The 27526-nt window shown below is 43.2% G+C and overlaps 1 protein-coding gene across 5 annotated transcripts in view; it reads left to right on the top strand.

Moving 5' to 3' along the window:
• Positions 1-410: 410 nt before the first annotated feature.
• GRAMD4 (GRAM domain containing 4) overlaps positions 411-27526 on the top strand; it is a 146990-nt gene continuing 119874 nt past the window's right edge. For 4 of the 5 annotated variants that reach the window (XM_073328373.1, XM_073328370.1, XM_073328369.1 and 1 more), the window contains exon 1: positions 1625-1869. In XM_073328373.1, coding sequence (XP_073184474.1) covers positions 1841-1869 — 29 coding nt within the window. In that variant the 5' untranslated portion in view covers positions 1625-1840. Of the gene's footprint in view, positions 445-1624; positions 1870-27526 lie in introns of those variants that run through there. The other variant, XM_073328371.1, reaches the window with a different exon arrangement.

Below are 27526 nucleotides of genomic sequence, written 5' to 3'. Positions count from 1 at the left end.
AGTAGGAACAGAAGCAGCATATGAGGCTGAATGAAACCACATTTGTAAATGTGATATGCAATTGCATATGCAATTGCACAAACTCCCTCCTTGGTTTGATTTTCCATCAGCTGACTCAGCCACTGCACAGATTGACTCCCCCACCTTTTGATTCATAAATTCTTGATAGTGTAAAAATAAAAAGCTAGCGTCAAAAGCATCATGTGAGCAAAAGGGCACAAGATGACATGAAACACAACAATGTTGGAGGACAAGGAACATGCAATGAATCATCACCAAGTGAACAAAAAAAACCCAACCAAAACATCCAACAACAACCGCTACCACCCTCAAAGGAGATTGCAAAAATATAAAAAAGTTAAGCTCATTCCCTGCAGGAGTCTGAAGGATACAACACATAAGAAGCTAAATCCTGTCTCCATTCTACTAGAGACAAAGAATGAGGTATATTAATGCATCACAAAGAGTGTATGACATATGGTTTAAATTGCACAAGTGCCCAATTATGTATTCCTTGTGTATCCAAAGTCAAAAGAAGCTTTTGATGTACAAGGAATGTGGTATAAGAGGGCCTTAAGTAGTATAATGGTCTATATTCTTGCAGTGTACAAAAAAGATAATATACAGCACAATATCCAGCAAATAATGCATGATAAAATATAATGTATAAGAAAGGTATGTAATGTTTACTGAATAACTACAATACATAAACTGTATATATATAGATATAAAGTGTGTAAGTTATATATAATGTATAAGAAAGGTATGTAAATAACTACAGTACATATATATCTATAATGTAGATATAAAATGTGTATATTTGAATGATTTTCCTCCCACCCTCTTTATGTCCTGGTCCTCTGAGAGCCTAATCCTCCAAACATTTACGCACGGGAGTAACTTCGCTAACAGGAATAGCACCATTGCTACCAATGGGACTACTCACCTGATCCATGTTTGCAGGATCATAGCCTTAGACAGTGAGGCCCTGGGGGCAGGGAACTCCAACCTTGCACAGAGTGTGTGCTTAACGTTCAGGCTGGGAGCAGTCCCGCTGATTACAAGGGAGCTATTCACGCGCGCGAAGCGAAGCGAAGCACGACTCTGGGGGGTGGGAGGGTCCCCCCAGGACAGCCGCCCTGCGTGTTGGTAGAGCCCCGAGCACAACGGGGCCCGCACTTTGCTGGCGGCTTTCGGGGCGCCACCACAATACAAAGGGCTCGTGAGAGGGACACCGCGGGGCCGCGGCGCAGAGCGGCTGGAGGGAAGCCCGTGCCTAGGCACCGAGCAGACGCAGCCCAGCCCGCCCGGCTAGACTCCCTCGCAGGCGCTCCCCGGGCGCAGGCTCCGCGCGGCAGCAGGTGCACCGGCGACAGGCCTCTCTCAACAGCCCGGAAGGACTAAAAGCTGCCTGGACCCCCCCAGCCAGCCCCCTCCCAGGAGCCTCCGCCGACCGGCGGCGCCCAGACCGGCCTCCACCCCCTAGTACAAGGCGGGCGGGCCGCGGGGGGTCCGCGGGTCGCGGAGCCGGCCGCGCCCCCACAGCACCACCCCTCGGAGCGCTGACGCGAGGGGGCGGGGCGCGGCTGCGCAGGGCGCGGGGCGGGGCGGGCGGGCTGGCGGCGGCGGCGACGCGGGCCCGGCGGCCTGAGGACGGAGGCAGACGACGGGCAGCGCGCGTCTCCCTGCCAGCGGTTGGGCGCAGGGGCTGAGCGGCCCGCCCGGCCTAGTAGCGGCGGCGGCAGCAGCGGCGGGGTCTCTCCGCGCCGGGCGGCCCCTGGCGGGCGGAGCGGCCCCTGGGCTCGGCGGGGAGCCGGACGGAGCCGCGCCGTCCGCGTGAATGAGAGTGTGCCCCGAGTGCCGGGCAGGGTGAGTCCGCAGCGCCCCGGGGCGGGAAGGCGGAGACCCTCTCTCCTCGCCGTGAGGGAAACGCCCCCGTTCCTCCAGATCCCAGGAGCTCCCCCTTCCTCCCCGGTGCTGCGAGTTCCCTGCTCCCTCCTGGGGACAAGGAGACACCCCCTCCCCGCCCCCCAGATCCAGCCCAAGGGGGCAGAGAGCTGCTGCCTTCCCATCCGTGGGGCCATTGTCTCTCTGCGGCCCTTTGTCTGGCATCTGGGGCGGGAGGAGCAGCTGCTCAGCCCCAGAGAGACCTTGTGGAAGAGGCTGACTCCTTTCTGTGTGACCCCCTCGCCCCTCCCTTGCCTTGGCCTGTGGGAACAGCGCCCTGTGTAGATGCCAATGCCATTTGTGTAGTGCTTTCAGGATGTGAAGGGTTAAGTATATTGTGTGGGGTTGTTGTGTCCTCTTGGATGTGAGCAGGGGAGGGAACGGCTATGTTGAGCTTCACAATTTGCATGCAGTAGTGTGTTGTGTGGATTCGTGTATGTTTCACTATTGGGGCTATGTATGGGAGGGGATTGTTCACTACTGGGGGTTATGTGTAGGGGGATTGTTGGTTCACTGCTGGGTGTGACATCAGCATCCTGAGTATTGGTGGGTGTTTTGTGTCTTACTGCATGGAAGCAGAATCCTTTTTTGTGAGGGTGATGGGGTGGTGTATCTGCTGGTGAAAGCAGCACTGTGTAAGTATGTATGCTGTTGCCTGTCTCACGTGAGAGCAGGAAGGTGTCTGGTCAGTTTATTTGCAGTGTGGTTAGAAATGGGAACCTTGGGGGTTGTTTTTGTGCCACTTACTTGCTCTGTGACCTCTGACATCTATCCTCTTTGGGTTTATGTTTCTCACTAAAACAGTGATTCTCTCCATCTACTTTTTTGGCCTGGTTGTTGCTTTTTTATGCTTTCTTTTCATATTGCTTTGGAAGGTTGTCGCGCTCTTCCCGATGCAAGTTGTTATGAAAATTATCCCTGGCCCTTCTCATGTTGGAGAGTATTTGGCTTTAGATTCCTTTCAAAGAGTTAGGTAAATCAAGGTTTACAAAAAAAGAAAAAACTAATGAACTAGTTTATTTTTGTTTCCCTTGGTATTTCAGTAGCTATGAAGGACACTATGCAGGACACTAATAATCTCCATAAAGATCAGACACTGGGGAAGATGAAGATACTTCAGATGCTCCTTAAGCACATAGGGATACTCTTACATAACAACCTCTCCTGCAGGATGCATTCGTTTTTGTAGTGAGGGTTGGGGTTGATGGTAAAGTGACCCTGGCAGACCTGCCCCTTTTCTGATCCTGAGACTTTTCTCTGATCTGCAAGTGGAAGCTGGTTCTTGAGCACTGTAATGCATTCTTTGGGGTGGCTGGTAGGGTCTCTCCTGAAGAAGAAGTGAAGGACAGGAGTGACCTGCACACTACTGCCCTGCATATATCACCAGTGTCATAGAATCATAGAATATTAGGGTTGGAAGGGACCCCAGAAGGTCATCTAGTCCAACCCCCTGCTCAAAGCAGGACCAATTCCCAGTTAAATCATCCCAGCCAGGGCTTTGTCAAGCCTGACATTAAAAACCTCTAAGGAAGGAGATTCTACCACCTCCCTAGGTAACGCATTCCAGTGTTTCACCACCCTCTTAGTGAAAAAGTTTTTCCTAATATCCAATCTAAACCTCCCCCACTGCAACTTGAGACCATTACTCCTTGTTCTGTCATCTGCTACCATTGAGAACGGTCTAGAGCCATCCTCTTTGGAACCCCCTTTCAGGTAGTTGAAAGCAGCTATCAAATCCCCCCTCATTCTTCTCTTCTGCAGGCTAAACAATCCCAGCTCCCTCAGCCTCTCCTCATAACTCATGTGTTCCAGTCCCCTAATCATTTTTGTTGCCCTTCGCTGGACTCTCTCCAATTTATCCACATCCTTCTTGAAGTGTGGGGCCCAAAACTGGACACAGTACTCCAGATGAGGCCTCACCAATGTCGAATAGAGGGGAACGATCACGTCCCTCGATCTGCTCGCTATGCCCCTACTTATACATCCCAAAATGCCATTGGCCTTCTTGGCAACAAGGGCACACTGCTGACTCATATCCAGCTTCTTCTCCACTGTCACCCCTAGGTCCTTTTCCGCAGAACTGCTGCCTAGCCATTCGGTCCCTAGTCTGTAGCTGTGCATTGGGTTCTTCCGTCCTAAGTGCAGGACCCTGCACTTATCGTTATTGAACCTCATCAGATTTCTTTTGGCCCAATCCTCCAATTTGTCTAGGTCTTTCTGTATCCTATCCCTCCCCTCCAGCGTATCTACCACTCCTCCCAGTTTAGTATCATCCGCAAATTTGCTGAGAGTGCAATCCACACCATCCTCCAGATCATTTATGAAGATATTGAACAAAACCAGCCCCAGGACCGACCCTTGGGGCACTCCACTTGATACCGGCTGCCAACTAGATATGGAGCCATTGATCACTACCCGTTGAGCCCGACAATCTAGCCAGCTTTCTACCCACCTTGTAGTGCATTTATCCAGCCCATACTTCCTTAACTTGCTGACAAGAATACTGTGGGAGACCGTGTCAGAAGCTTTGCTAAAGTCAAGAAACAATACATCCACTGCTTTCCCCTCATCCACAGAACCAGTAATCTCATCATAAAAGGCGATTAAATTAGTCAGGCACGACCTTCCCTTGGTGAATCCATGCTGGCTGTTCCTGATCACTTTCCTCTCATGCAAGTGCTTCAGGATTGATTCTTTGAGGACCTGCTCCATGATTTTTCCAGGGACTGAAGTGAGGCTGACTGGCCTGTAGTTCCCAGGATCCTCCTTCTTCCCTTTTTTAAAGATTGGCACTACATTAGCCTTTTTCCAGTCATCCGGGACTTCCCCGGTTCGCCACGAGTTTTCAAAGATAATGGCCAATGGCTCTGCAATCACAGCCGCCAATTCCTTCAGCACTCTCGGATGCAACTCGTCCGGCCCCATGGATTTGTGCACGTCCAGGTTTTCTAAATAGTCCCTAACCACCTCTATCTCCACAGAGGGCTGGCCATCTCTTCCCCATTTTGTGATGCCCAGCGCAGCAGTCTGGGAGCTGACCTTGTTGGTGAAAACAGAGGCAAAAAAAGCATTGAGTACATTAGCTTTTTCCACATCCTCTGTCACTAGGTTGCCTCCCTCATTCAGTAAGGGGCCCACACATTCCTTGGCTTTCTTCTTGTTGCCAACATACCTGAAGAAACCCTTCTTGTTACTCTTGACATCTCTGGCTAGCTGCAGCTCCAGGTGTGATTTGGCCCTCCTGATAACATTCCTACATGCCTGAGCAATATTTTTATACTCTTCCCTGGTCATATGTCCAACCTTCCACTTCTTGTAAGCTTCTTTTTTGTGTTTAAGATCCGCTAGGATTTCGCCATTAAGCCAAGCTGGTCGCCTGCCATATTTACTATTCTTTCGACTCATTGGGATGGTTTGTCCCTGTAACCTCAACAGGGATTCCTTGAAATACAGCCAGCTCTCCTGGACTCCTTTCCCCTTCAAGTTAGTCCCCCAGGGGATCCTGGCCATCCGTTCCCTGAGGGAGTCGAAGTCTGCTTTCCTGAAGTCCAGGGTCCGTATCCTGCTGCTTACCTTTCTTCCCTGCGTCAGGATCCTGAACTCAACCAACTCATGGTCACTGCCTCCCAGATTCCCATCCACTTTTGCTTCCCCCACTAATTCTACCCGGTTTGTGAGCAGCAGGTCAAGAAAAGCGCCCCCCCCCCCAGTTGGCTCCTCTAGCACTTGCGCCAGGAAATTGTCCCCTACGCTTTCCAAAAACTTCCTGGATTGTCTATGCACCGCTGTATTGCTCTCCCAGCAGATATCGGGAAAATTAAAGTCACCCATGAGAATCAGGGCATGCGATCTAGTAGCTTCCGTGAGCTGCCGGAAGAAAGCCTCATCTACCTCATCCCCCTGGTCCGGTGGTCTATAGCAGACTCCCACCACTACATCACTCTTGTTGCACACACTTCTAAACTTAATCCAGAGACACTCAGGTTTTTCTGCAGTTTCGTACCGGAGCTCTGAGCAGTCATACTGCTCCCTTACATACAGTGCTACTCCCCCACCTTTTCTGCCCTGCCTGTCCTTCCTGAACAGTTTATAACCATCCATGACAGTACTCCAGTCATGTGAGTTATCCCACCAAGTCTCTGTTATTCCGATCACGTCATAGTTCCTTGACATCACCAGCACCTCCAGTTCTCCCTGCTTGTTTCCAAGGCTTTGTGCATTTGTATATAAGCAATTGAGATAACCTGTTGATCGCCCCTCATTCCCAGTATGAGGCAGGAGCCCTCCCCTCACAGACATTCCTGCCTGTGCTTCCTCCCGGTATCCCGCTTTCCCACTTACCTCAGGGCTTTGGTCTCCTTCCCCCGGTGAACCTAGTTTAAAGCCCTCCTCACTAGGTTAGCCAGCCTGCTGGCAAAGATGCTCTTCCCTCTCTTCGTAAGATGGAGCCCGTCTCTGCCCAGCACTCCTCCTTCATGGAACACCATCCCATGGTCAAAGAAACCAAAGCCTTCTCTCCGACACCACCTGCGTAGCCATTCGTTGACTTCCACGATTCGACGCTCCCTACCTAGGCCTTTTCCTTCCACGGGGAGGATGGACAAGAACACCACTTGCGCCTCCAACTCCTTTATCCTTCTTCCTAGAGCCACATAGTCCGCAGTGATCCGCTCAAGGTCATTCTTGGCAGTATCATTGTCTTGTATAAAGAGCCTAATCTGGTCATTTCATGCAAACTGACTAAATTTTCATTTGAAAATAAAGACCTAGTGGAGTAAGACCTACTGCAAGGCATTGTCTAGTTACTTCACTAGGTAGAGATTGAATGTCTATCTTCAGTTTGAATAAGCATGCTTAAATGCAATATCAGCAATGTATTATCTGAAATGCATTGATCTTAGCAGTAAGGTGTATCGAAAAATGACTGACAATGTGGAGCAGGAAGCAGAGGAAGAATGAAGGAATGATAGCAGCAAATAATTGTGTCTAGGATTTCCTTCTTTCAAACAGACAGTGAAGGGAGGAGGATGGATTGAAGGGTAGAGGCTCATCTGAGTTCCATTGATAGACAAATGTCTGGTGTTATACAGGCGAAGCTGTATGCCAGTAAATTTATTGAGGAAAGGGTCTTCTGGTGGGTATGCCCACAAATATATCGGTAGATTCCTCTCTCCAGCCTTTTTTGAGTCTATTTGTAGGTAAGGAGTAAATGATTTCTCTAAAAATTTTTGTGAAGTGTTATCAAGAGTTAATTCAATTACTGAAGCTGTAAACTCTTCTATACTAATGCATTTTAGATTGAGTAAACTTGAGTTTTAAGCATGTGTGTGCTGCGGCGGGGGGGGGCAGTGAGGGGGAAGGATGGGAAAGATTGATTGCATTAGACCTTAGCTTTCATGTCGGGGTAGGGGAGGGAGGTGGGCACGTTTATTAAACTAAAGATTCTAGTTACAGTACTTTAGAATGTCAGATATTCTAGAGCTGCTGCAAACTTCTGCCTTAGAGCTTTTATCTATGGATGTTAAATACTTGTTTGACAAACTGGGAGGAGTGGTAGATATGCTGGAGGGTAGGGATAGTATACAGAGGGACCTAGACAAATTAGAGGATTGGGCCAAAAGAAATCTGATGAGGTTTGTCAAGCTTCCTTCCCCACTCTGAACTCTAGGGTACAGATGTGGGGACCTGCATGAAAAACCCCCTAAGCTTATTTTTACCAGCTTAGGTTAAAATTTTCCCAAGGTACAAACTATTTTACCTTTTGTCCCTGGACTTTTTATTGCTGCCACCACCAAGCGTCTAACAAATATAACAGGGAAAGAGCCCACTTAGAAACGTCTTTCCCCCCCCAAATCCCCCCAAGCCTTACACCCCCTTTCCTGGGGAAGGCTTGATGATAATCCTCACCAATTTGCATAGGTGAACACAGACCCGAACCCTTGGATCTTAAGAACAAGGAAAAAGAATCAGGTTCTTAAAAGAATTTTAATTAAAGAAAACGTAAAAGAATCACCTCTGTAAAATCAGGATGGTAAATACCTTACAGGATAATCAGATTCAAAACATAGAGAATCCCTCTAGGCTAAACCTTAAGTTACAAAAAGACACACAAACGGGATACATTCCATTCAGCACAACTTATTTTATCAGCCATTTAAACAAAACAGAATCTAATGCATATCTAACTAGATTGCTTATTAACCCTTTACAGGAGTTCTGACCTGTGTTCCTGCTCTGGTCCCAGCAAAAACCAACACACAGACAGACAGAGAGAACCCTTTGCCCCCCCCCCCCAGCTTTGAAAGTATCTTGTCTTTTCATTGGTCATTTTGGTCAGGTGCCAGCGAGGTTGTCTTAGCTTCTTAACCCTTTACAGGTGAAAGGGTTTTTTCCTCTGGCCAGGAGGGATTTAAAGGTGTTTACCCTTCCCTTTATATTTATGACAAGGTTTAACAAGGACAAGTGCAGAGTCCTGCACTTAGGATGGAAGAATCCCATTAACTGCTACAGACTAGGGACTGAGTGGCTAGGCAGCACAAAAGCACCAAGGGGTTACAGTGGATGAGAAGCTGGATATGAGTCAACAGTGTGCCCTTGTTGCCAAGAAGGCTAATGGCATTTTGGGCTGTATAAGTAGGAGTACTGCCAGCAGATCGAGGGACGTGATCATTTCCCTCTATTCGGCATTGGTGAGGCCTTGGAGTACTCTGTCCAGTTTTGGGCTGAGGGTAACTTGGATTGTTTAGTTTGCAGAAGAGAAGAAAGAGGGTGGAATTGATAGCTGCTTTCAACTACCAGAAAGGGGGTTCCAAAGAGGATGGATCTAGATTCAGTGATACCAGGTGATAGAACACAGGGTAATGGTCTCAAGTTGCAGTGGGGGAGGTTTAGTTGGATATTAGGAAAAACTTTTTCACTAGGAGGGTGGTGAAGCACTGGAATGGGTTACCTAGAGAGAGGGTGGAATCTCCTTTCTTAGAAGTTTTTAAGGTCAGGCTCGACAAAGCCTTGGCTGGGATGATTTAGTTGGGCCCAGATTGGCCCTGCTTTGAGCAGGGGGTTGGACTAGATGACTTCCTGAGGTCCCTTCCAACCCTGATACTCTGATTCTTCTCTTTAAAATAGTAGAGATCTGTACAGCAAACCAGACTCTCTTGAGCACCTCCATGTGTATATGTCTGCAGTTACTAAAAATGCAGGAAAGTGATATCCTTATGAAAGTGCACTGGCTTCCAGCAACACATTTCTGTGGAAATCTTTTTTAAGCGTAAAGCAGTTTTAAACTTATGAGAATGAGTGTTTTAGAACTATGTTATTAGTAACATGAGCAATTATGCATACTAACTAAAAATCTGATTTACATTTCAGCACTTCCTTATGCTGCCTGTTATGGAGTAGGGAGGGAAGTGTGTGCAATACATTTAATGTGGATGGGGTAGATGAACTAGACTTTCTGAAAAGAAAAGGAGTACTTGTGGCACCTTAGAGACAAACAAATTTATTTGAGCATAAGCTTTCGTGCGCTACAGCTCACTTCATCAGATGAAGTGAGCTGTAGCTCACGAAAGCTTATGCTCAGATAAATTTGTTCGTCTCTAAGGTGCCACAAGTACTCCTTTTCTTTTTGCGAATACAGACTAACACGGCTGCTACTCTGAAACTAAACTTTCTAGTTCACTTTCAGGTTCTCGTGCCCTACTACAGGGGCACATTAGGCCCTGCTTCAGCAAGGAGCAACATGCTGTCAGACCCTATGAGCCTGGTTCCTTTCAGGATTCTGGCCATTGGTTGTAAACTTGGCAAGAATATCCTTAAATCCAGACACACTTGTTTAAGTGGAAAACAGCTTTTGTCTTTCTTTCACCCTGGCTCCTGTAGGTACATCACAGTGATCAGACCCCATAGTGACTGATGGGGCTTTGAGGGATGGAGTGGAAGGGGTCTCCTGCAGCATTGTTCCTATCTGGCTTTGCAGATATATCCTGTAGAGCTCGTTGCCTCAGGTAGCACAGCAACCAGTTCCTGTGGAGTCCCATTCCCCCTTTGCGCTCTCTCTCTCCCCCCCCCCCACCGGCAAGGTTTTTGGATTGTTATGGGGGAATCAGATGAAGACAGCAGATTGCTACTGGAATTGTGCTGTCAGGATAGAGGTAATTGGAGGAGCAGCAGGAAGAGATGCCTGGAAGTCACTTGCTGTTAGACTGTAGGATTAGTAGGCCATGCCTTTTTCTTTCTTTCCCTGAGATCTCTTCTCAAACCTCTGCTAGGTGATGGTAGGAGGTCCTAGGCCCTGAGTGCAGCTTCAGTTTTCCAGCTTCTCTGTCCTGCTCCACTTGCTTTTTTCCATGGGAAAGGCTAAGCTAGCCCTTTGTTAGGTATAAAATGGTCTCTCTGTCATTTCAAGCAGAACATTGATATTTAACACAAGGTATTAGCTCAGCCATACTGAGGCAGAAACTAAAGTGTGCATAGAATAACTTGTAGCATGTTTTTCCATATACAAATCTCACAGGATGGTCTTGAAGCAATGACTTCATAGCTCAGCATGTGATGAACACTGCCAACCTTTCATACATTCTTATCTTAGGCAGTTCCTGTATTATTTCAAGAATGTTTGCTGTGTTGTTGTTGTGGTATTGGTTCTAGGATGTGATCCAGATAAGTTAGGTGAGGTAATATCTTTTTTTATTGGACCAACTCTTGTTGGTGAAAGAGACAAGCTTTTGAGCATACACAGAACTCTTCTCCAAGTAAGTTTGTGTTTACATATTTCTTTTTTTTAATCTCCATATCCACTTTTTTCTAATTGAATGAATATAGTGCCTTTGAAAAGTCCTGGTGTACTTGACCTCTGGAGACTGAACTTCATGCACAGAATACATACATTTCTTTGAAGTGCCGTGCCTAGTGGCTATCTTCTTACTGTATGTTCCATTCTATGCATCCGATGAAGTGGGCTGTAGCCCATGAAAGCTTATGCTCTAATAAATTTTAGTCTCTCAGGTGCCACAAGTACTCCTTTTCTTTTTGCGGATACAGACTAACACAGCTGCTACTCTGAAATCTACCAAACTAACTGTATTACAGTTGGTGATTGAGATAAAAGGATCCATCTTACATGACTTTCCAGTTATAATAATCTCTTATTGGAGTAACTTCTGTTGGTGAAAGAGAAATGCTTTTGAACTAAACAGAGCCCTTCAGATCTGGGAAAGGTACTCGGAGACCTTATCTACACTACCCAGTTTTGTCGGCAAAAGGCAGCTTTTGTTGATAAAACAGTGGAGGTGTACATGCTAGAATGCTCTTCCTGCCGACAAAACTCTCCTGCTTTGCTGACAAAATAAAACCACCTTGATCAGAAGCACAGAGCTTTTTGGGGCAAAGTTAGATTGACAAAATTAGATTTGGGGGAGGGATAGCTCAGTGGTTTGAGCATTGGCCTGCTAAACCCAGGGTTGTGAGTTCAATCCTTTAGGGGGCCATTTAGGGATCAGGGGCAAAAATTGGGGATTGGTCCTGCTTTGAGCAGGGGGTTGGACTAGATGAGCTCCTGAGGTCTCTTCCAACCCTGATATTCTATGAAAGAATTAGTGTAAACGCCACATTCGTTACATCGCCGTGACTGGCCCCCAGGAGTATCCCACCATGACTGCTCTGCTCACTGTTTTGAATCCACTGCCCTGCATCCAGCTACACAGTCATGCACCCTTGCCCTTTCAAAGCCCCAGCATCGAGAGCTTACATAGCTACCACCCAGCTGAGCATGCCGGCTACCGGCAGCAAACTTACTCTTGGCTGGACTACAGGGGAAGGAGTGGATCTCTTTGGTCTGTGGGGAGAGGAGGCTGAGAGAGAGTTTGGAAGGAATCACAGAATCAAAACATTAAGAAGTAATTCTGCTCTCCCTGACACTAGGACTGCAGCAGCAGGCAGGCAGGGTGGGGTGCTGCTGCTGTGGGGGGCAGGAGGAGAGCCTGGAGAAGGAGGCAGGGCTGATATCAGGGTGTCCCCCGCCCCCTATTGGTGTACTGGTCTCTGCTGAGCTGGGGTGGGGAATGGGGGACACCAGCTGTCTGTGTATCCGCTTCTGCCTTGGGATTGGTTGCTTGTGGCAGATGTCTGAACTTGGAGGCAGCGTGCTGACACACACTTCCCCAACACACGCTCTTGTCTGTCTCTCACATACACATTCCCCCCCAGTCTCTCTCACTCCCTCAACACACACACACACTCTCTCTCTCTCACACTGTCTGTCACACACTCTCCCCTCCACACACGTACACACTTCTTTGCGCTTCTTGTGTTAGTGCTCAGCAATGTCAGTTTGGTCAGATTACCAAGTGCTACTTTAAAAAGTGATTTAAAATGTCTTACTTTTTGGGCACACACAGCAGTAATTACAAGGTTCAGAGCATGATGCAAGCAAACAGTGCCAGGCTCAGCACACTACCTGCCCCCATGAAGCATTGCAAACCCTTCCCAAAGCACCCTGCAGCCAACTGCACAGTGGGATAGCTACCCACTGTGCACTGCTCTGTGTCGAGGGAAGAGCTGTTATTGTGGATGCGCTCCACTGACACAAGGAACATGGTGTAGGCATGCAACAGCAGTTTAATTTTAGCGGTGGCTGTATGTTGGTGTAACTTGCGTTGACAAAATTGTGTAGTATAGGCAAGGCCAGAGTGTCACAGCTAAATGCAAGGTAGAACAGATTGTTTAGCATAAATAGCTAGCATATATATGAGACCATTCAAGGTGAAGCGGCCAGTTAACACCAATGCACATGTAGGACAAAATAGGGGAATTTAGTGGGTTACAAATAGTTGTAATAAACCATAAATCCAGTCTTTTTATTAAGACTCTGATTTTTATTTATCTAACAAAGTTATGAATTTAACCTCCTGGGCTCATCTTTTGAAGGTTTTGTGTAGTTTTCCTTTGAAGACTGAGAGGTCAGATATGGATTGATCATTCTGTAAAAAGCATTCGCCCACGGGTGATATGGTGTTTTTAGAGTGACAAGGTGGGTGAGATAATATCCTTTACCTCTCCCACCTTGTCTCTCTAACATCCTGGGACCAACACAGCTGTAACAACACTACATACAGCAATAGTGTTTTTGTCTTTTATTATTTTTTCTGTGTGAGTTCATTTGAGAATGTAGTGATTGTCTGGTTTCGCCCATATAGTTGTCATTGGGGCAGTAGTCATATGTCTTAACTACTTAAGCTAAAGAATCTGTTCCACCTTGCATTTAGCTGTGACACTCTGGAAGCTCAAAAGCTTGTTTCTTTCACCAATAGAAGTTGGTCCAATAAAAGATATTACCAAATGGAACACCATTTACAAATGTTGGACAACTTGCCTAGGCCACTCATGATTGGCTGAAATTTTCTTTAAAGCTAGTTAGCTGGTCAGAATCCCCCATATTTATCAAGCCTAACAATGATGCCAACAGTAACTGAACCTTCCTAAAGCAGTAGCTACAGCATAAGGACCTGATTCTGCTTGCCGGTCTCCCATATGGGCTTGGAGAATAGGGTCTAAAGTTAACAGTTAAAAGTTCAAATGGCTGTTCCAAAGCTGTCATGCCCATGTTCTGTGCCACTATCTTTTCTCCCTTCCTTTCTAAATGATTATTTCCCCCACTTCCAGTACCAGCCCACATTCTATAAACAGTCTCTAAGATTGCATTCTGACCAGAGCTCATTGGAAATCCTTCAGCAAAATGTTTTTCATCAAAAATACTGATTCATCAAAACCAAAACTTCTGGCAAGAAAGTGTTGGTTTTGATGAATTTCACATTTCAGATTTTTTTGAAAAGCTTCAGAATTGGCAAAATGTTCCATTTGGACATTTTTGAAACAAAGTTCTGTGTTTTTGGATCAAAATGATTATGCATTTTGAAATTTAAGGTATATATTAACCCCCCGCCAATCAAAACAGAACACTTTATCCTGAACTAATTATATTTTATTTTTTTAAATTTTTGGTTGGTAGAAATTTTTGAGATTCACTTTGATTTGGATTGGGGGAAAAAATTTCAAAATCTCAAATTTTCCTGGGGTGGAAAAATGGCTTCTTGTTCAGCTCTAGTTCTGATTGTGTTGCTGGAAGTTACTTTCACTTTACTTCCCTAATTTTAACTGACGAGGTGTTGGATCCGTGACATTACCACTGAATTATAGAATCATAGAACTGGAAGGGACCTCGAGAGGTCATCTAGTCCATTCCCCTGCACTCAAGGCAGGGCTAAGTATTATCTATACCATCCCTGGCAGGTGTTTGTCCAACCTGCTCTTAAAAATCCCCAATGATGAAGATTCCACAGTCTCCCTAGGCAATTTATTCCAATGCTTAACCACTCTGACAGTTAGGAAGTTTTTCCTAATGTCCAACCGCCCTTGCTGCAATGTAAGCCCATTGCTTCTTGTCCTATCCTCAGAGGTTAAGAAGAACGATTTTTCTCCCTCCTCCGATTTTTCTCCCTCCTCCTTGTTACAACTTTTTATGTACTTGAAAACTGTTACCATGTCCCCTCTCAGTCTTCTGTTCTCCAGACTAAACAAACTCAATTTTTTCAATCTTCCCTCATAGGTCATGTTTTCTAGACCTTTAATCATTTTTTGTTGCCCTTCTCTGCACTTTCTCCAATTTGTCCACATCTTTCCTGAAACGTGGTGCCCAGAACTGGACACATTACCCCAGTTGAGACCTAATAAGTGTGGAGTAGAGTGGAAGAATTGCTTCTCCTGTCTTGCTTACAATACTCCTGCTAATACATCCCAGAATGTTTGCTTTTTTTGCAACAGCGTTACACTGTTGACTCATATTTAGCTTGTAATCCACTATGACCCCCAGATCCCTTTCTGCAGTAGTCCTTCTTAGGCAGTCATTTCCCATTTTGTATGTGTGCAACTGATTGTTCCTTCCTAAGTGGAGTACTTTGCATATGTCCTTATTGAATTTCATCCTATTTACTTCAGACCATTTCTTCAGTTTATCCAAATCATTTTGAATTTTAATCCTATCCTCCAAAGCACTTGCAACCCCTCCCAACTTGGTATCGTCCGCAGACTTTATAAGTGTACTCTCTGTGCCATTATCTAAATCATTTGATGAAGATATTGAACAGAACCGGACCCAGAACCGATCCCTGCGGGACCCCACTTGTTATGCCCTTCCAGCATTATTGTGAACCGCTGATCACTACTGTCTGGGAACAATTTTCCAACCAGTTATGCACCTACCTCATAGTCGCTCCATCTAGGTTATATTTCCCAAGTTTGTTTATGAGACGGTCATGCGAGACAGTATCAAAAGCCTTACTAAAGTCAAGATATACTGCTTCCCCCCCCATCCACAAGGCTTTTTACCCTGTCAAAGAAAGCTATCCCATTAGTTTGACATGATTTGTTCTTGACAAATCCGTGCTGACTGTTACTTTTCACCTTATTATCTTCTAGGTGTTTGCAAATTGATTATTTGCTTCATTATGTTCCCAGCTACAGAAGTTAAGCTGACTGGTTTGTAATTTCCCGGGTTGTCTTTATTTCCATTTTTATAGATGGGCACTATATTTGCCTGTTTCCAGTCTTCTGGAATGTCTCCCGTCTTCCATGACATTTCAAAGATAATTGCCAATGGCTCAGATATCTCCTCCTTCAGCTCCTTGAGTATTCTAGGATGCATTTCATTAGGTCCTGGTGATTTGAAGACATCTAACTTAAGTAATTTTTGACTTGTTCTTTCCCTTTTAGACTCTGATCCTACTTCATTTTCACTGGCATTCACTATGTTAGATGTCCAATCATTACCAACCTTCTTGGTGAAAACCAAAAAGTCATTAAGCACCTTTGCCATTTCCACATTTTCTGTTATTGTCTTTCTCCCCTCATTTTCTAACTTTGTCCCTACATACTTGTTTCAGAGTAACAACAGTGTTAGTCTGTATTCGCAAAAAGAAAAGGAGTACTTGTGGCACCTTAGAGACTAACCAGTTTATTTGAGCATAAGCTCACTTCTGTTATTTATTTATATTCATCCTTTGTAATTTGACAGTTTCCACTTTTTGTAGGACTTTTTTTTTTTGAGTTTTTTCACTTTGTTTCTACTGCCTGTTCCTCCCTTCTCACATTTATATCCAGACTTCTTCTTGTCCAAACCTATTCCACCCCCAACAATCTTCTATTCATTGAACTTTTTGAAACTTTGCACTTGTAGAGAGAGGTAAGGGATTGACTCAGTGTACTCAAATTTGCAGAGGGACAATAGGGTTGAGGTCTGTTATTTCTCACCTCTATTTATTTATTTATTTATTTATTTATTTAAAACATTTTTTGCTGTTAACAAGCATGTTATCTCTGGAGACACACATCCATAGTTTGAGAACTGCAAAACTAAGCATCTCCGATGGTATCTTTTAGACTGAGTATTGAGTACCATTGGGTAGATGGAAATATTAACCTAAATAATCTATACAGAAGCCCCTGGAACCCCATAAGATTGGATCCCTAATCCATGAACTATTGTAACTCATTTACAAAATTTTTCTTAAACATTACGTGAATATATTGTCTCATACCATAGAATTAGAATTTATAATCCCTATTCCACGATGAGATATTTTTGAGGTCTAATGTATCTTAATTAAAACTACCTTTAGATAGGTTTTTTCCTCAAAGCATTTTATCAAAAAAAATCCGATTTTTAAATTCATCGATTATTATCCACCCTGGTGACTGGGCAACAAAATGGCACATGAAATTCAATGTTGATAAATGCAAAGTAATGCACATTGGAAAACACAATCCCAACTATACATATAAAATGATGGGGTCTAAATTAGCTGTTACCACTCAAGAAAGAGATCTTGGATTAATTGTGGCTATTTCTCTGAAATCATCTACCCAGTGTGCAGCGGCAGTCAAAAAGCTAATAGAATGTTGGGAATCATTAAGAAAGAGATGGATAATAAGACAGAAAATATCATATTGCCTCTATATAAATCCATGGTCCGCCCACATCTTGAATACTGCATGCAGATGTGGTCGCCCCATCTAAAAAAAAACAATATATTGGACTTGGTAAAGGTCAGAAAAGGGGAACAAAAATCATTAGGGGTATGGAGCAGCTGCCATATGAGGAGAGATTAAGACTGGGACTTTTCAGCTTGGAAAAGAGACGACTAAGGGGGGATATGATAGAGGTCTATAAAATCATGACTGGTATGGAGAAAGTAATTAAGGAAGTGTTATTTGCTCCTTCTTATAACACAAGAAGAGGGGTCATCAAATGAAATTAATAGGCAGTAGATTTAAAACAAATTGAAGTATTTCTTCACACACTGCACAGTCAATCTGTTGAACTCCTGGCCAGAGGATGTTGTGGAAGGCCAAGACTATAACAGGGTTAAAAAAAAAAAAGTAGATAAGTTCAGGAAGGATAGGTCCATCAATTGCTCTTAGCCAGGATGGGTAGGGATGTTGAAGCCTCTGTTTGCCAGAAGCTGGGAATGAACAACAGGGGATGGATCACTTGAGGATTACCTGTTATGTTCATTCTCTCTGGGGCACCTGGCATTGGCCACTTTTGGAAGACAGGATCTTGGGCTAGATGGACCTTTGGTCTGATCCAGTATGGCCGTTCTTATATAAGAACATAAGTTAGCAAAAAGTGTCAAGTTTAATTTAAATATATGTTTAATAGCAAAGCAACTGTTTTAGTGGTTACCTATCAATGAGGATGATCCTTTCTTTAGGAAAATATCTAAAGTATAAATGCAAAAGTAGTTTTAAAATCAATTATTTAAATCAAGGTTTCTGCTTTCTGATTTAAATCACTGATTTTAATCACGATTTAAATCAATCCACCGTGGCTGCAGTTCAGAGTGAGCATTTCTCATGCTCTAGAAATCATGAGTTAAGTTGCTGTCTAAATCAAGATTTCACTAAGGGCACAGAAATCATGAAAATGTTCTCAAACTGTGATCTTTTAAATATTATTTTTAAAAAAGGAAAATGTCTGCAACAAAATTTTTAATAAAAAAAGTTACCTTAGGCTAGTCAGTTTCAAGGGTGGAAAGTAAAGCAGTACTTGTAAATTCATCCTACCCTTAAAATTGACTAAATTTGGTCATAAAATTCATTTAAAGAAAAGTCTGTGAAATTCAGTATTTTGATATTTACACTGTCGTAATTTTTTTTAGTGTTCTGCAGAGGGCCATAGTCATTAACTGTACAAGGTGAGGAGAGCGTGTTCTCTCTCCCCCCCTCACCCCCCCGAAAGCTTTTTCAAATGGGTACTGCGTCTCAAAACACCAAATAACAAAAACCAAAACCATTGTGTGTAAAATGTTGGTTAAATTCAGTGTAGGACTTTCTAAGCTGAGCACAAATTTAAGTGGTATTTGTTAGATATAGCTGTAATGTAAGTCCACCTCTTGTCTGGTAACTTCACCCTTATTTTGTAGACGTGCTTAGTTTTTATTTTAACTCCATCTTGTTAAATTCTTCGCTACTGTTGGAACACAAGTGTACAGTTTTTGATGGCTTGGTGAGATATATGCTATGCTATGTCTAGCTTCACTGGATAAGCACAGTAATGGATGTAATTGTTATGTTACTTGGTGAAGAAATGGTGAGTTGTATTAGGAACAAGTGAACTGGAGTGCCCCTAGACTAAATAACCTATGACAACTATTTTCTTGGGCTACTGAATTCTGTAATGACGTGGCTAAAGACGTTAATGAGGTCAACACTGGGCTTAAAAATGGAGATAAATAGAGTGAAGTTCAAGTTCCCTCCCTCCCCCTGCTTTTTATGTCTGTGGACTCTAGTGGAGCCTTCACAATATTATTTATACAGATGGATGAGCTAGTAATATTGGCATTGGTGTAAAGAGTGCTACATCCTTGTAGTGCAAATACAGCTTCACTACTCGTAGAACTACACTCCCTTCTCTTTCCTCTCCCCACCAAGTCTCATGAAATACTTGTTGCCCTAACAGTTTTTTCTTTATAGGGCTGTTGCTAAGAATTTTTGGGGGTGAGGGGTTGAATGGTGAAGCATCACCTTATCCTCACAATTATCCTCAGTCTCTAGTACTCCTCCTCTGTTGTTCTTCTCTCACATCTAGCTTTTTTTCGGTATGGTCTCTTTCATGAATAACTCAAGACTCTGCTTCCGTTCCTGGCTTTTCCTGGCCAACATCATGAAATTGTCACGATGGAAAGTTTCACTGCTACCCACAAGCAGCAGCAGTGAACCTGACAGTCATGTAAACTTCCCTCTGCCTCTGGGTAGCAATGCTATGATCCATAAAGGATGTGCTGGGGTTGCAGGCAGACTTGAGAACAGAGAGCAGCATATATATAACAGTTTATAACATTTGCTTCATGTTTAGGATGTTCTCTACTATGATAAGAGCTAGAAACTCAATTTAAAAAAATGAAGACTAAAATCTATAGACATTTATGGGTAATGCCCTGGAGAAGCTTTCCACTCTCCTCTGGCAGGTGGATTTTTCCAGTCATGTGAGAGAGTATAGCTACAGCATGTGAAAAAAGCATTTCAATGTTGGATATAAGCAGGCTACTTGCTACCCATGTCAAAAACGGGCAGCCTTTTCAGTATACTTGGGGTTGCCATCAAAATACTAAAAACCCAAAAACCAAATCTGATTTTATCCAAAGCTGCCAAAGTATTAACTTTGTATTAAAAATTGCTGGGTGTTGCAAGGTGTACTTTAAAGATTTAGAGAAGTTCCTTGCCCTGAAGAGCTTAAACTGGGGGAGAGGGAGGGAGGGAAATACAAGAAAACCATCACAGCAATTCAGATAAAGGAGATTGAGGTGAAATTATTAGTGAAAAGAAAAGAGGAAGAACTCCTGAAAGTTGGTTTTAAGGTGGCTTTTGACAGAGGTCGTTGGGGCTTGAAAACTCTTCTGTAGAGGTGGTAGTAAATAAGATATGAAAGTGGCTTTAAAAAAAAAAGTGAGCGAGCAGTAAAGTATGAAGATTTATGTATGTGAAAGAGCAGGAAAGTAGATCAGAAATGTATGTGAAGAAGGTTAGCAAAAGCCTTCAAGGGAAGGGCAAACTTACTTGACATTTACATCACTTCTGTTTGCTCTGCATCTTCATATGCTATGGTTATATGTACATAATACATATATGCAAAAAATAGTTGCATAACATGAGAGGAAAGGCAATATTTATCTTAGAGAGCAAAGCTACTCCATGCTACTCTTATGCATACAGTTAGTGACTAAGTGCTTGCTTATCTCATTTAGCACAGATTTCTGTTTTCAGCCTAATGACCTGTTTACCTTCCTAATTCTGACCTACTGACTGCTATTCCTACCTACATGCCTCCAGCTTTCATCCAGATCACAGCACACGATCCATTGTCTACAGCCAAGCTCTACATATAACCACATTGGCTCCAACCCCTCAGACAGAGACAAACACCTACAAGATCTCTATCAAGCATTCTTACAACTACAATACCCACCTGCAGAAGTGAAGAAACAGATTGATAGAGCCAGAAGAGTACCCAGAAGTCACCTACTACAGGACAGGCCCAACAAAGAAAGCCACTAGCCATCACCTTCAGCCCCCAACTAAAACCTCTCCAACGCATCATCAAGAATCTACAACCTATCCTAAAGGATGACCCATCACTCTCACAGATCTTGGGAGACAGGCCAGTCCTTACTTACAGACAGCCCCCCAACCTAAAGCAAATACTGACCAGCAACCACACAACAGAACCATTAACCCAGGAACCTATCCTTGCAACAAAGCCCGTTGCCATCTGTGTCCACATATCTATTCAGGGGACACCATCATAGGCCCTAATCACATCAGCCACACTATCAGAGGCTCGTTCACCTGCACATCTACCAATGTGATATATGCCATCATGTGCCAGCAATTCCCCTCTGCCATGTACATTGGTCAAACTGGACAGTCTCTACGTAAAAGAATAAATGGACACAGATCAGATGTCAAGAATTATAACATTCAAAAACCAGTTGGAGAACACTTCAATCTCTTTGGTCACTCGATTACATACCTAAAATTTGCAATTCTTCAACAAAAAAACTTCAAAAACAGACTCCAGTGAGAGACTGCTGAATTGGAATTAATTTGCAAACTGGATACAATTAACTTAGGGTTGAATAAAGACTGGGAGTGGATGTGTCATTACACAAAGTAAAACTATTTCCCTATGTTTATTCCCCCACCCCCGTTCCTCAGACGTTCTTGTCAACTGCTGGAAATGGCCCACCTTGATTATCATTACAAAAGGTTCCCCCCCCCCCCCCCCCCCGCCACTCTCCTGCTGGTAATAGCTCACCTTAAGTGATCACTTTCATTACAGTTTTCAGAGTAACAGCCGTGTTAGTCTGTATTCGCAAAAAGAAAAGGAGGACTTGTGGCACCTTAGAGACTAACCAATTTATTTGAGCATGAGCTTTCGTGAGCTACCCTCACTTCATCAGAACATTACAGTGTGTATGGTAACAGCTATTGTTTCATGTTCTCTATGTATATAACTCTCCCCATTGTATTTTCCACTGAATGCGTCTGATGAAGTGAGCTGTAGCTCACGAAAGCTTATGCTCAAATAAATTGGTTAGTCTCTAAGGTGCCACAAGTACTCCTTTTCTTTTTGTGAATATAGACTAACACGGCTGCTACTCTGAAACCTTCCTAATTCTATCATCCAAGAAATGAGGCCTCCCTCCATGTGTTAATTACTCATTACAGGCCAGGCCTCAGCTAGAATAGTCATGCTGTGATTGACTAAGGGCTTGTCTACACTGTCAGTTTACAGCGCTGCAATGTTCTCGCTCAGGGTTATAAAAAAAACTTATCAGCCCTGTTATAAAAAAACTTATCTTATCAGCCCTGTAATATAAGACTGTGTCAGAGACTTGCGTTAGAGCCTCATATTATTACTTACCATTTATACAGTGCCTCTAACAAGCATTCTCCCTTTCATCTCATATCCCTTTCAGGTACGAGGTTATTTTTACTTATTTTTTGAATTTATTATTTAAAAAAACAAAATAAAGGCAAAACCAAGTTTTGAAGGCTGAAAGTTGGCATTCGAGTTTTCAGTGAGGAATACACAAACCTGTGTATATAACAGTCTTCAACTAAACCAAAGATAATTTGAAGCTTGAAGTATCTAGATTAGAACTTCTGTTGTTTATGTGGCAGAAACAAATGCTGGAGTCTGTTTTCCTTCCTACAAGATGATGTGGTGGGTGAAAGACCTGCCTTCCTCTATCTCCAGCCTTTCTTTGTCTTCTGGAGGGAGGCCCTCTGCCGTATACCACTGTTGCTGCTACAGGGACAGTTGCGTGACTACAGGTTTGTATGTCCTACTGCCAGCTCTAATGTTAGGGTGGCTTTGGATACTGATCTTCAAATCCCAGGTCTGATTGGTCTGGAGCCTATTTTTATTGTCAAGCCATATACCAACTTTGGCTGAATGTATTGCTAGGACCATTACCATTGGGAGGGGTAAGCATTAATGGAATTTGTCTAACTGCCTTCTTGCTTAACCTGACGCATGCAACTGTATTTAAAAACTGTTTTCAGGCTTTATTTCAGTCCTCTTAACTGTAATTTATAACTCTGCACTTCTATAGTACTGTTCATTCAAGGACTTCAAAGTACTTTTTATACGTTAATTTGCAATGCCCAACCCTCTTGAGAGACATGTGAGATTGCCTCATGCAGCCACCTCTGGAGCGAGACATAGCAGCTTGACAGCAGTGTTACTCAACAGTTTGGGTCAGGAAATGAAGAATATCGTATCTAACAAATTACAGAGGCAGAATGAGTTGCTGCCTCTTAGGAAAACTACAGACTTCTATAGTTGTCAGGACCTCTGTCTCTCATCCCAAGTGAGATTCGGGAGCAGTGTTCCTTAGCACCGTGCTGGGGTGCTGATTTATTAGTGACTTGGAGATAAAAACGCCATTATCTAATCGCCAACATCACCTCCAAGATATCGGTGACTTAGCGCAGCCCTACTTGGCTTCTGAGACCTGAAAGGATCACAGTGCAAAACTTTATGATTACAGACATACTCTTTTATATAGATATAGAAGGGACTTCCTGGGTCATGGAATCCAGCCACCTGCTATTTCAGGTAACACTATCATATAATCTTGTTCATAAATTTATCAACCTCCATCTTAAAATTAGGTTGGTTGTTTTTCCCACTACTCCTGTTGGGGAAGCTGTTCCAGAACTTCACTCCTCTGATGGTTAGAAAACTTCTAATTTCCATCCAAAATTTATTCATAGCCCGTTTATATCCATTTGTTGTTCTGCCAGCATTGTTTCTTTATCTTAAATAGCTCTTCTCCTTCAGTGATCTATTTATAGAGAGCAATCATATGCTTTCTTGGCTTGTTTAGCCTAGCAAAATGAAGGCTAAGCTCTTTTAGTCTCTTCTCCTAAGGTCGGCTCTGCATTCCCCGATAATTCTACTAGCTCTTCTCTACATGTGTTCCAGTTTGAATTCATCTTTTTTTGAATATGGGTGATCAGAATTGCATGTAATATTCCAAATGAGGTATTAATACTTCCCTAGCTGTACTGGAAATATATCACATGATGCAGCCTAGGATAATATTTGCTTTTTTTATGGCCATATTACATTGATGAGAAAAGAGGGCAACCTTTTTTTATGTTGCTTAAGGCCCTTTTTTACTTTATATATTGTATTTTTTTATATACTGTAAATTATATTTTTATTTTTTATTTTTTATGATCGGAAATTAATGTTATTTTGTATAAAAACATTTTACAATACTTTATATAGTTAAACTTACAGAGTTTTTGTTTTGTTTTTTAAAATGCAGTACATACGATGCTAATAGTGGCTGAAATATTTGCTTATGCAATAAATAGATGCAGTACTTTTGGTCTTAGCTTCTGTTGAAATGCTTGGTCTGGGAACCTCAAATTTAAACCCTTTCAGTGCCATTGCTAAACTGCTGGATTGCGATCTTTGATAATAAAGCTACATGTACAATAAACTATACGTTCCTGCTCCAGATGAATGGATGTGATGATCCGAGTCACGGCACCACCAATGTTGGGATTCCCTCGGAGGCCTTTTCCACTCAGTTTATTCAGAACACCTCATCCAGATCTGGGAGAACACTTCCTTCAATTCTCTGGGATCCAAAAAACTCAGTTTGACTCCAGATTGCTTCACTTAGGTATCTTTATTTGGAGTACAACAAAGCTACGCTGAGTTGGTCAGACTCAAACTAAGAGGTGGGTGGGTATAGGCATATCACACATTCAAAGTTTCACTGAATATCTCTTCCTTTATAAACATTTACACATTACGTTGCATTTACTGTACATTACATCACACTTTTTTGGATTGGCTTGGTGACTTTTTAGGAACCAATCCCTGTGCAGCATGCTCTGTCCATGCTCAACCTCATCTCTATATTGCTAACTGATCTTGTCCAAAGTTATCTTGTTTGTATTAAGTAAATGGTTCCCTGGGTGTTGTCCCTCTTATCCTAGCTGGCTCAGACGTTGTCTTTTTAGTCTACCGATCTGTTTACTTATCGTATTTAACACAGATTTCTGTTTTCAGCCTAATGACCTGTTTACCTTCCTAATTCTATCATCCAAGAAATGAGGCCTCCCTCCATGTTTTAATTACTCATTACAGGCCAGGCCTGAGCTAGAATAGTCATCCTGTGATTGACTAAAGGCTTGCCTACACTGGCACTTTACAGCGCTGCAACTTTCTTGCTCAGGGGTGTGAAAAAACACCCCCTTGACCGCAGTTAATGTCAGTGCTGTAAAGCGCCAGTATAGGCAGTGCCCCAGTGCTGGGTGCCGCGCCCCTTGTGGAAGTGGTTGGTTTTTTTTAAAGAGCACTGGGAGAGCTGCTGCGTCCGTGCTTTAGTGTTGCCAGTGTAGAGAAGCCCTAATACACCTAGTGTTTCCCCTCTGTTTCCAGCTGGTGGAACCCCCAGCTAATAGCAGTGTTTCCGTGGGAGTCACTGATAACCTGTTGAATTCCTGTTGATGAAGAGCTTTGCTTCCTTCCATGCTGAAACCAGAAGCGTCAGATCCAAATTGGTGTCAGGGAAATTGAGCTATCCTGTTTTTCTTTTGGTAAACATCTTTACAATGGAAATGAGTAGTTGCGTTAGAAAATCCAGCTTCCTTCTTGGGATGGGGATATTCATTTCTGGACATTGCCTGTCTTTAAATTTTTTTTGGTGAACTTTGTCCATATAGCAATCTCTTAAAAAATTAAAACCTTTTAACATCAATAATCTACATTAGGATTTGCATCCCCTTGAGCCTCTTGTGCATTTCTTGGATGAAGTGAAGGTACCCTATCTCTGCCTCTTGCCCATGTGCATGTCTTTGTACATGTCTGTTACAATGTGGCAGTGCTCAGGAGCCCTGACCCAATATTTGGGGTCCCATTTTGCTTGGTGCTATGCAAACATGAAAGACACAGTTCTACAGAGTTTACTGTTAAAACTATCAGCCTGTGGAGGATGGGGGAGAAGGATATTATTCAACATAGACTTGCTACTTTTGTAATTTATATAAATATTGACTTCCTTAGTTGCTTGCCCCCCGAGCTGTCACTCAGGATAGTCCTGCTACCTTAGTCAGTGGCACAAATACCCTGCCTCTCATCCTCCTACATCACACAGACCGTTATACACCAGTGACCCAGGTTCATTTAAGGCATAAACCATTATCTGTGGCTTATTGCTCAAATAGTGGCTCTCCTGTTTACATTTCCTCTTGTGTCTGTTTTTCAGGATAACTGTGAATGCTTGAAGTAAAACCGATGTAATTTTTATCTTGCTGGTTAAGGCAGAACCTGTACTGAGGGCTAAACTTTCATATGATGGCTGGGATTTAGTTGCGTTTTAATAGGAGTGCTGTAAGAATGGCCGTATTGGGTCAGACCAATAGTCTGTCTAGCCCAGTATCATGTCGTCCGACAGTGTCTGGAGCCAGATGCTTCAAAGGGAATGAACAGAATAGGGCAATTATCAAGTGAGCAATCCCCTGTCATCCAGTTCCAGCTTTTGGCAGTGAGAAGTTTAGGGACACCCAGAGCACGGGGTTGTGTCGATGACCATCTTGACTAATAGCCATTGATGGACCTATCCTCCATGAGCTTATCTAATTCTTTTTGGAACCCAGTTATACTTTTGGCCTTCACAACATCCCTTAGCAATGAATATCACAGGTTGACTTTGCTTTATGTGAAGTACTTCCTTATATTTGCTTTAAATCTGCTGCTTATTACCATATATACTCGTTCATTAGCCCGTTCATTTATAAGCCGACCCCCAAAGATGGATAGGTAAAAAAGTAAAAACTGTATGACCCTTTCATAAGCCGACCCTGTATTTTAGGGGTTGGCAAACTTTGGCTCCTGGCCTGTCAGGGTAAGCTGCTGGCAGGTTAGGACGTTTTGTTTACCTGGAGTGTCTGAGGCATGGAGCCCGTTAGTTCCCTGTGGCCGCATTTCGCCATTCCCAGCCAATGGAAGCTCCGGGAAGTGGTGCCACACCCCGCAGCTTCCATTGGCTGGGAATGGCGAAATGCGGCCACAGGGAACTGCGGGGCTCCATGCCTGCAGACGGTCCAGGTAAACAAAACGGTGTATTAGAAATTCAATTCAATGATTTCATAGAGTTTAAAAGAATGAAATTTTGGTGTAGACCCGTTTATAAGCCGACCCCCGCTCTTTGATGCATCATTTTTTTTACCAAAAATATTCGGCTTATGAACGAGTATATACGGTAATTTCATTGAGTGACCACTGGTTCTTGTGTTATGTGAAAGGATAAATAACACTTCCTTATTCCTTTTCTCCACACCGTTCATGATTTTATACAGCGCTATCATATTCCCCTTTATCTGTTTTCTAAGATCGACAGTCCCAGGTTTTTGTAATCTCTCCTCATATGGAAGCTGTTCCATACCTGTAACCATTTCTGTTGCCTTTCTATGTCCTTTTTCCAATTCTAATATATTTTTTTTTTGTGATGGGGTGCACACAGAACTGCATGCAGTATTCAAGGTATAGGCACACCATGTATTTATAAACTGACATGATATTTTCTATCTTATTATATTTCCCTTTGACTGCTGCTGTTCTTGAGTGGATGTTTTCAGGGAACTGTCCAAATGACTCCTAGATCTTCCTTGAGTAGTAACACCTAATTTAGACTCCATGATTTTTGTATGTATAATTGGGATTATATTTTCTACTTTGCATTACTTTGTATTTATCAGTATTGAATTTCTTCTGCCGTTTTGTTGCCCAGTCACCCAGTTTTGTGAGATCCCTTTGTAACTCTTCGCAGTCAGCTCCAGGCTTAACAATCTTGAGTAATTTTTTATCATCTGTGAATATTGCCACCTCACTGTTCACCCTCTTTTCCAGATGGGATGACAAGCTTTCTAATCATGTCTGTCAGTATTTGGAATAGCTTTGTCATTTTTGCAGGTATAAATGTTCACAAAGCAATTCTGT

The sequence above is a fragment of the Lepidochelys kempii genome, chromosome 1 (assembly GCF_965140265.1).
Source record: "Lepidochelys kempii isolate rLepKem1 chromosome 1, rLepKem1.hap2, whole genome shotgun sequence".
NCBI lineage: Eukaryota > Metazoa > Chordata > Testudines > Cheloniidae > Lepidochelys > Lepidochelys kempii.
Note: the sequence above shows the minus strand (reverse complement) of the source record. Positions and strands in the feature narration are given on the sequence as shown.